This window comes from Acanthisitta chloris, unplaced genomic scaffold (assembly GCF_000695815.1).
Source record: "Acanthisitta chloris isolate BGI_N310 unplaced genomic scaffold, ASM69581v1 scaffold19489, whole genome shotgun sequence".
NCBI classification, from domain to species: Eukaryota; Metazoa; Chordata; class Aves; order Passeriformes; family Acanthisittidae; genus Acanthisitta; species Acanthisitta chloris.
In genome coordinates, this window is record NW_008691082.1 from 13,820 (window position 1) to 23,588 (window position 9,769).

At 41.4% G+C, this 9,769-nt stretch overlaps 1 protein-coding gene across 1 annotated transcript in view; it reads left to right on the forward strand.

The window, feature by feature from the left end:
• Window positions 1-4,463: 4,463 nt before the first annotated feature.
• CPLX4 (complexin 4) overlaps window positions 4,464-9,769 on the forward strand; it is an 8,748-nt gene continuing 3,442 nt past the window's right edge. The window contains exons 1-2 of the mRNA XM_009082105.1: window positions 4,464-4,630; window positions 7,010-7,097. Coding sequence (XP_009080353.1) covers window positions 4,464-4,630; window positions 7,010-7,097 — 255 coding nt within the window. The remainder of the gene's footprint in view (window positions 4,631-7,009; window positions 7,098-9,769) is intronic.

Below are 9,769 nucleotides of genomic sequence, written 5' to 3' on the forward strand. Positions count from 1 at the left end.
TTTCATACGTGGACACAAAGACAGGCCTTCAAGACTCTGACTGTTGGTACCTGAAACAGAAAACAAACTACACAGAGCATGCAAAGAAAGGCTTATCTCCTTATTTTGGGTTTTGGTTTCAGGCAGTGAGAGAAAATGTGATCAAGAAGTTTCTTCCAGTGTATTGTGGGACTGATTTCTTTTTTTCGTAGTTTGATATCTGTAATTTTGTTCAGAGATTTGTGGAACTTTTCCAGCAAAGAGTATTGTTTTATACCTCTTCAAATCTGATGTTATTAAGGATATGTTTAGTGTATGAATATGTCTTTTATATAGCAGCCTTGTGTCTTTCATGTAGTACAGATCCTTTGATTTAAATCCTGACATGGCAAGTACTCTAACCTGCAGCTGTTGTGTTAGCCCATTTCTGCACAAGCTGTTGCTTCAGACATGTTTGTTTCTCCAGAAGCTGTTGTAGAACCTGTATTTTGTGTCAATTCCTGCTTTAATATCAAAGGCATAAGACTGACCATGTGGGTTTGATACTGTTTATCAAGTGAACAAGAAACAAAGCAGAGCCCAATTTAGGAATGTGAAATTAATTGATTTTGCCTTGTTTACGTATCTGTGGTAACTTTGTCCTTGAGTCGTTTGTGTGTAGAGTTAGAATAGGTATTTTTGTGGTTTTTCAAATCCTATAAAATACGCAAATGCATCAGGATATTTCACTTTTAAGTCTTAATTTGTTTGTCTGCATCTGCAAAACTTCTCTGGAATACAACATACTACTACTGCATTTTTACAGTCTACTCCCTTGGAGTGCTACACATGCTGCCAACTCACTGTAATGAAGAAGAACATTTCAGTGTTGTGCCTGTCAGTTTGGAGAAATGATATATCTATGCAATGCATTTTGTTACTTAAAATACAGTGTCCAAAAAGTGAATGTCTGTGCTATACCAAGAAAAAATACTGCCTGCACATCTACAGTATGTAGCATACTGTAATTGGTGTTGCTTTATAGATTCATTTCTAAATTGGAGAATCTTTTGCTGTGCTAATTGGAGAAACTGCTGTGTCTTGCTGAATAAACAGAGTTAATCAATGAAAGGAAGACTTTTCAAATAAGCCAGAGCAACACATTGGAATTTATCTATTGAGTTCTTTCAACACCAGCAGATATTTACAGGTGCCTTGAGTCTCAACTGTTATAACCCTGACTCTTCTAACTAAACTTGATGTATTTTCTTAACTTGTTCTGAAAATGTCCACTGTTGTTGCTGTCAGCTGCAGGCCTTCCTGCCTGGGTGCAGCATCTGAAGCTCCTCACAGCAGGCTTTGCCAGACCCTTTGTGCAGGAAGGCTAGCAAGTCTCTGTTGATAAGTAGGTGCATATCTCTGGCATAATGAGGAGCAGCTCTGATGCATCAGTTGAAGGAAGCCTGTGTTTCTGGTACTGTGAATTTATCCAGCCATAACTTTGTTCCAAAGCTGGAGCAGCCCATACTTCTGTTCCTTTGGTTAGGAAGAAGAGAAGGCTGGGGATGATGTCTAGGGGAGAACTTGAAGCCTACAGTGGTATCTGCAGCACAAGGCTCAGCTTGTGTGGTTATGCTGCTGCTAGATCTGACTTGTCTCCCACGTGCAAGTAGGAAACTTCTGTATTAGGGAGCAGAAGGTCTAAAGTGGAACATCAGACAACTGATAACTTTGCTTCATGCTTCATTTCACAGTTATGTCTCCTTGGAACTTCCATAATTGCCTCATCGCTCACTGGATCAAAGGAAATCTCCCAATTGCCCAGCTCAGATTTTGTCCTGATTGTTCTGGAAGGGATAGCAGCAAATTTGGACTTTAGGAATATCTGTAAGCCAGTACAGCCTCCTGTCATGGCTCCCAGAAGTTTCTTTCAGTACTGATGGTGTGTTTGATTCTTACCAAGTGAGATTTCACAACCAGGAGAAAAAGACACCTTGGAATCCAGCTTGAAAATTTGGGGAAGAACAAGTGTACTAAGTGTATTTGAATTGTGGATGATAAGTAGCAGATTATTTGGCAGTGACAAGAGAAACTGATTGTACCGATCAGAGTATATTAAATACATGGTCACACCTGAATCTTTCAAAAGTGAAATGCACAATGTGGTTTGTAAATTCCCTGTTTGATGGTTTGTAAATTGCCTGCTATGGTTTGTAGCTTCCTGTTTGAAGAAAATTCAACATTTCACAATGGATCAATTACTGTAACACCGAAAATTGTCTACTGTTGTGGTTTTTGTTTTAAATTCAAACAGCTGACATTTTCCTGTTTGTTTCTGACTAATGTAAATTGATACTTGGAGTTCAGAGATAACCTTATTTGAATAAAGATGCATATTTTTAGTAAGCTTTTTCTTTGAATTTGCTACATGACCATGAAATCCAAGCATTCTTTACCCTCTGTTCACATCCTGAACACTTGGAGGTCAGTCCTACCTGATACTGGGGAGTTAGCAGCATTCCAAGGCTGAATTCCCACTTTGGCTGTCATTTTCCCCCAGCCAGGAGCAATTCTTATAATAGGTGGAGGAGAGGAACCTATTGAATTGAATCTGTTCAAGCTGAGAAAGCCTTAAAATGCGTATTTCTCTCTTTATGTGCAAGTGACCTAATGTTCCAGTGGATAGGAAAGGCAGCAGCCTCTTAGAACCAGAGAAACATCAAGGTTGGAGGAGACATCATCAAGTCCAGCCATTAACCTGTCACTGCTGGAACCCCTAAACCCTAAATGAGATCCAGATGGCTCTGAAACACCTCCAGGGGCAGTAACTCCACCAGCGCCCTGGGCAATATTCCAGTGCCTCAACACCACAGCAGGGAAAACGTTTTTCTAATCTCTCACCTGACTCGAGTCTCTTGCAGGGAGATGAAGCAGGGGCAGAGCCTTGGGCTGCTCAGGGACATCTAGATGCTTCTGCACTGTGTGGTTGGGGTGTCTCCTGTGCCTGGGTGTTGGGAGTTTGGATGCTCACCTGCCTGTGGGAGTTTTGTGCTGAGGTCCCTGTCAGGCTTAGGTGTAGCTCTTTGTGGTTGGCCTGTTGCAGAGCCAAGTTCTCTTCTTTGGGCTTTCCTATAAGCTATTCTAAAAACGAGTTTTCCTGTAAGAAAAATGCTTTCTAGGTGTTTGCAGTTTCACTGTTACTTCGAGCTCATGCTCCTGAGTGTACTTCAAAAAGAAACGCAATATTTCTCTCAATCACTAATCATCCAGGATTACACAATGTCCTGCCTTTTGCCTGATCTTTTTTTTTTTTGGTAGCAATAGGTCTGCTTTAATTAGAAAGGCTGTAATATAGATTAAGGCATTAAGCAAACTGGAATCCTCGCATCTCTCAGTTCTCAGTGAAATTATGAGAGTGCTCATAATTATGGGAGAACCATTTAGATAATCACAATTACAGAATGTTTCATTAAGGCATGTGCAGTCACTCATAGTAGGATAAATGCTCAAAACCATGAACTTTGAGACATAGCAGGTGATTTTCTTTCCCAAAATAGTCCATGACCTCGGTAGCAGATCCCGCAAATCTTCACTTGAATAGGCCTGTGAGGCTAATGATGTGACTAACAGCGTGAAAGATGAGGACCTGCAGAAACAATCCACAGCCAAAAGGTGTCCAGACTGTGTCGTAGCACACAGAATCATTTCTCCTTTACCCACAGTTACAGTTAAAACAGTAGTTGTTCTGTGCAGCACCAAAGCAGTGATGTGGGTGCAGACAGCCTGGGCAGGAGCTGACAAACTCGAAGGAAAGCCGAGTAGGAAGATATGACTTGCTTTTTGGGGGTTACTTGAAAAAGAAGTAATCATAGCAGTAATGCCCTTTTCATCTGTGGGACAAACCAAGCAAGGGAAAGTGGACGGAGAAAAAACATTCCATGTACTTTGTGTCCAATGGGATAAAATATTAATGGATAAAAAGCATCAGGTTTTTGCTTAAGGAAGAATTCCGGTTTTCAAGTCTCATTTCGTCGTGCTCATACAAAAGGGTTTTCTGCTCAGTAGTTCAAATTTTATGCTTTCACCGTGGCCATTTAGACAAGCAGGTTTCTAATTGAGATCCATTGTGTTCCAGGGAATGTTTTGATCTCTGTGAAAGTGAGAAAGATTCTTGAGGCTGAAGACATCAGAATGCTATTGCACACTACGACTGATTTTTGTGTGCGCACAGTTAGCTGAAGGTATTAATATATAAAGTAGGTATCTGCATCTAATGATTTTTTTGGAGTAATCTGAACCATCTGCCTCTAGATATTAAGGAGTTCACTCTTTAATCCAGATTATGGCTGACAAACTGGTTTTGGCATTCACGTTTCACTAGCACTGTGCCCTTGAAGAGCTGATGTGGCTCTAGAAACTCTCTCGCTTACAATTGTTTGGTTTGAAAACATTTTTGGTTTGGGTTTGTTGTAGCTGTTTGCTTATAGCTCCTTTTTTTTGAGAAGATGGCCTTTCTAATTAAAAGTATGTTGAGCGACCAGGTAAAGAATTTGGGACTTGGAGGTGGAGGGGAAGAAAACAAAGAAGAAAGCACTCCTTCTGACCCAGCAGCAGCTGCAGGAATGACCAGAGAGGAGTATGAGGAATATCAAAAGCAAATGGTTGAGGAGAAGTGAGTACCTGTTCCCTTACTATCAGTATCAGTGTGGGGCTGATTCTCGGTAACTTTGTGCAGATTAAAATAACCCAAGGAAAAACCAAACATTCAGCTCTTCACTTTTTTTTTCTTAAAGCAGATGAATCTTTGCTTAAAAGACTTTCCAAAATAAAAGTTCACCAACTGGAAATGATAAAATATTGTTTCCCCTTCCTGCCCCCTGCTCCCCCCTGCCCAGTCCTGCAACTCCCTCCTACACTTTCCTGCTGCCTCCACAATTTGATATGCCAGACTCATTCCTGGCTGATGTTACTTTATCTGTGAGCATTTTCCTAGCTGTTTGTAGTGCAGGATTTAATGAGAAAATGTATAGGATTTGTTCTAGAACAGTGGAGTGCACTTTCAATACATAATCTTTTCTCTGTCCACATTTATTATGGCAGACATGAAAAAGGACTGAGCGCTATGTTAAATGGATCATGTTTATCTACAGCAGAGTTTTTAAGTTGGGGTTTTTTTCTAAAATCTACTAAATAAAACAGAACATTTAAACTGATTAAATCTCAGTTTTGTCTGTAAATGCAACCTTTACCCTTTGCTGTGTTTAAATTCCAAAACAGAAGTGAAATGGAGAACTTGGTGTGTAGGAGTTCAAATCATGCACAATTATAAATAAAACGATTGACTTTTAAATCTCAAATGCATCTGTTCCTCTAATGGTCAATTACATAATGGTTGTGTAAATCCTTCATGTAAGATGATTATAGGTGACAGGTTAATGACTGACGGAATTTGAGGTATCCAGGTCTGTATTTAGCACCAGACACTTCTATCATGAAACCTTGAATAGGTATCTCTTGGCTTGGAATAAAAGACAGGACATTTTGCTATGTCTTTTGAGAGATATTTAGAAGAGAAATAACCACCTGCTGGAAGGAAGATGCTTTATGGAGAATGAGAAGCAACACAGGATTCCTGGGATAGGGAAATGCCTGGGAAAAAAACTATTTCCATAATGTTTTCAAGTGGGTCCATTACATGCTGAACTGTACTGAGGAATGGGGGCAGGAGTAGTCCTGAAAGTGTAGTTAGGAACTGTAATAGGAACATTTGAAAGAGGAAAAATCAGACTAGGACAGTGCACACTGCTGTGGTCATGTGTCAGAAACCTCAGAGCCTGTTCCTCTTTCAGGGCTCTCTGGATTCTGCAGAGTGCTCAGCTGCCCAGAGTGGAGATCAGACAAGCACAAGTGCCTTACTCAGGCAAAGTTTAGAACTCGTAACCAACCTGGCTTTGGGTTCTTCTCACGCTTTAGATTCGGGTGGAGTTTCTTGGGGTTTTTTTGTTCGGGGGTGTTGTTTTGTTTTTAGAGACAGAAACCCAGAAACTCCTTTGTGGAAACAAAGGAAAAGCAACATTTCATCTTGAGAGTAGCTTTTATGTGAAAAAAACACCTATCCTGGAATAAGGTCAATTTTGCAATAGAATTTCCATGAAAATGCTACTGGGGAAAAAATTAAATGGAGAGGGGGAAAGGTGAATGTTAAATGTTGCCAAAAATCTTCAAGGAGACACGTTTTGCAAATAAATACATAAGTAATGTAACCAAAATTTGTGCAGACCAGTTCCTAAATCTAATGAAAACACTTCATAAAATCACAGACGAAATAATTCCCATACAGGGAAACTGTGGAATTTATTGCCATAGGAAATAATTGCCACTGTGAAATGATGAATGGATGGAGAAAAGACCTGGAAAATTCACAGGTGACAGAGGCCATCCAGAGCTACTAAAGACAAGGATGTAGAGCCACTGTCCATCCCCAGTACGTTACAGCACTGACTTTTGGCAGCCATGCAGTTTTGATACAGGATGCTTATCCTCCCCTTAAATCCTTTCTCTAGGTGCCCACTCCTGTCTGCTGCTGTCTGGGACAGATGACCTTTGGTCTGGCCCAGAGACACAGGCCCTGAGTGTGCTGTTGTGCTAGGAGTGTCATGTTTGTAGCACATGAGCTCTGCAGGCAGCTATGGCTGCAAGGGCCCCAGTGGAACTACCAAGGAATAGGGGAACTTTTCTCTTCTGCCTAGTGCAATTGCTCATTGACACAGTAAACAATAACAGGTAGGACAGGTGCAAACTCCAGACAAGGAGTGTTGGCTTATCGTTCCTTATTCCCAGGGCTCAAGGGAACTGTTCTGAAGACAATCCTGGAGCACAAGTGTGGTCCCTTTGCATCACTTTACTGGTATTAATCCTTTTGAGCCTTTGCACAAGTTGCAGAACTTTGGGAATAACTCCTGTGCGCAGCTCTTTGCAGCTGAGCAGCTGGTTCAGTGTAACTGACTGCTTTTTATTAGCATCCTGAAGGAGCATTTTTTCTGATTTCCAGGATGGAGAGAGATGCAGCGTTTGCACAGAAAAAAGCAGAGCGAGCCTGTCTCAGGGTTCACCTGAGAGAAAAGTACAGACTCCCCAAGGTAAGCCTGGAACTCCTGAGCTCACCTGCTTTCGGTGGCCAATTTGAAACCACACTGAATACCAACTCAGTTTTGAAAATGGCAAACTCCCTTCATTGCTGGGATCCCCCTGCAGCTCAGTGCAGAGATGGGGAGTCCAGAGTCATGGATTTCCCCAGTCATTGCTTCCTTTAGACCTTTTTTCTCTGCTTAGCAGATGAACCAAACAGAAAGATTCTGGTAATCCCTCTCTGTCCTTTCAGATGTCAAACAGGTGACTAGGCAAGTTGAGCATCTGTTCTGATCATGTCCCACCATTACTATATGCTCTTATCTTGACAACATGCAAGGTTGGAAGAAAAAAGCTACAAGCACATAAAGTCCTTGAAAACTCCTGTATGAGAGATACATTTGACTAAACTTCTGAAGGCTCATTTTCACTATCTCATTCCAAGAAGTGCAGAAGCAAATTGCCCTTTTTCTTTAGTGCTGCTAACACTGTCAGATATTTCCAGGAAAGCCAAAATACAGAGACCAAAATCTTCAAGCTAGAGAGATACCTGGGGGTTTCCTAAAAACTAGGCAGCAGCTGCAGCAGCTTCTGGATCCTGCCAGAAAGCACAGTTAGCATTTAGACTGACAACTTGCTCCTGACAACACCTGGATACAAACAAGGATAGCTCTCTACCATGTTTAAAGGGGGTTAATGGTTCAGAGGGAATATTTGCTGCCCTGTTTTCTGATTGTCTTTCATGTTTTCAGGGATTTAACTGCAGAACTCTTGTTTATCAAAGGTTTATCAAGGACAGCCTTCAGCACTAAGCCTTTACTAAACATCCACAGATCTCACTTATTTAAAAATGTGAGTCCATATCACTTGTTTTCCAATCAGTCCTTTGCAGTGCTTTTTTGACTAATCACAAGGGAGAAAGGTAAAGAATCCATCTCACATAAATTTAACTGCTCAAAATATTAGTTCTAAACCCAAGCAAGTAATATATGGACTGTCATCAGCAGAAAGACACCAGCACTTGCAGCCTCAGCTATCCAAACTTGCAATGAAGCATTTAAGGTGGAGTCAGTCCCCTCCCAGTGTCCTGTGCCTCTTGCAGAGGAAGGCCAGGTGAAATCAGTTCAGATGTATCCCACCCCTAACAGCCCGGTTTTTTGCAATGCTGTAGCTTTGGAAACATATCCTGAGGGTGAGTTTAATTACTGAAAGATTAATTATACAAAAAAATTAAGTACAAGATTTTAAATGGTTGATTGGATTGTAGGTCTAAATCTCTAAACACCAGCATTTTAATTAGCAGCTGAGTAGTAAAATATCATTAGGCTTTGTTTTCCTTTTGGAGACATATGCTGAGCCAGCTCCTGAGCAGCTTTTACCCACTGCCTCATCACGGCTTTCAGTTCCAGCAGGGCCAGTTTTGAAACCTTTGGGATACTGAAGTGCCCAGCTCTTCACTAAACCTTAGCAGAGCTGAGTGCCTCTGTGGCTTGGAAAATCTCCCATCTGTAGTGCTTTCTATTCAGCTCGAGACAGTGTTCAGGTCTCCACGGTCCCCTTGGCTGACCACGAGCACACAGTGCTGATCTGCCCCATCTCCCACCTCTAGACTAGGACAGCATCTCTAAGCCAGCAAAGAATATTTCAGGATGTGCTTTTCTGCATTTGTCTCTCCATAAACAGCATTTATTGGTTTTTGTCAGCCCATATGAAAACATATATCAGGCAGAAAATGAAATTATTACATGTACACTCCACGTCCTTGAAAAAATTCAGTTGTGTGATACAATATTACAGCAGAAAAATGCTCTCAGACCTGTGGTAATCCATTAAGTGTTTTTGAAAATTGGAAGTAATTTCAGGTAGCCTACAAACCCCGAATATTACCAGTATCAATCACCAGCACACATTGTAAATGAAAGCATGAAATTCAGGACTAAGCAGGGCCCCCTTTTCCAAGCAAAATCTAAAGCTCCATGCTATCTGGGCCAGATTTATAAGAGAAAGTAGACCCTTAATGAACCTAATCCTATTAACAGAGTTGTCAACTTAAGTTTGTCATCAGAAAGATGTTTTTAGCCATGAGCCATTTGATCTAGGGACAACTTTTTCCTCTTCAGAGTATTCAATGCATCACTTTCATGCAAAACTTTTTTTAAAATTGCATAAATACATAAATATTTTAATTTAAAAAAACCACTTCAAACTCTTTTATCCACTTACTGCCTTTTTCATGAAGGAAAAAGGTTTCCTTAGGGTTAGGGATACAGAAATCAGTTAATTTCTTCAAGATCTAAATACAGGGTGTGAGTTGGTGGTGCCTGTGATGCAGGAGAGGAACATCTGAGCACAGACTCCTTTGACCTGTTCAAAACCCACATCTGCAGCACAGCCCACCCCGGCCTGGGCCCCACTGCCCCTTTCACATCACTGCTCTGCACACAGAGCCCCCACAGAGTCACCTCAGAGGACACTGCTCTCTGTCAGAGAGTTGTCGCATTGGGGCTGTTCCTCTGCCCAAGTGCTGGGAGTTGTGCTGTGATACATGAATTTCTAGCACCTCAGGAGGGGACTATGTCATCTGCTCCAAGCATGTGGATCCCTTCCTCTAGTCCAAGGCTTTCTCTGTGGGCACTGCTCACGAGACTCTCAGTCACTAAGCAGCAGGATGTTCCTTATTCAC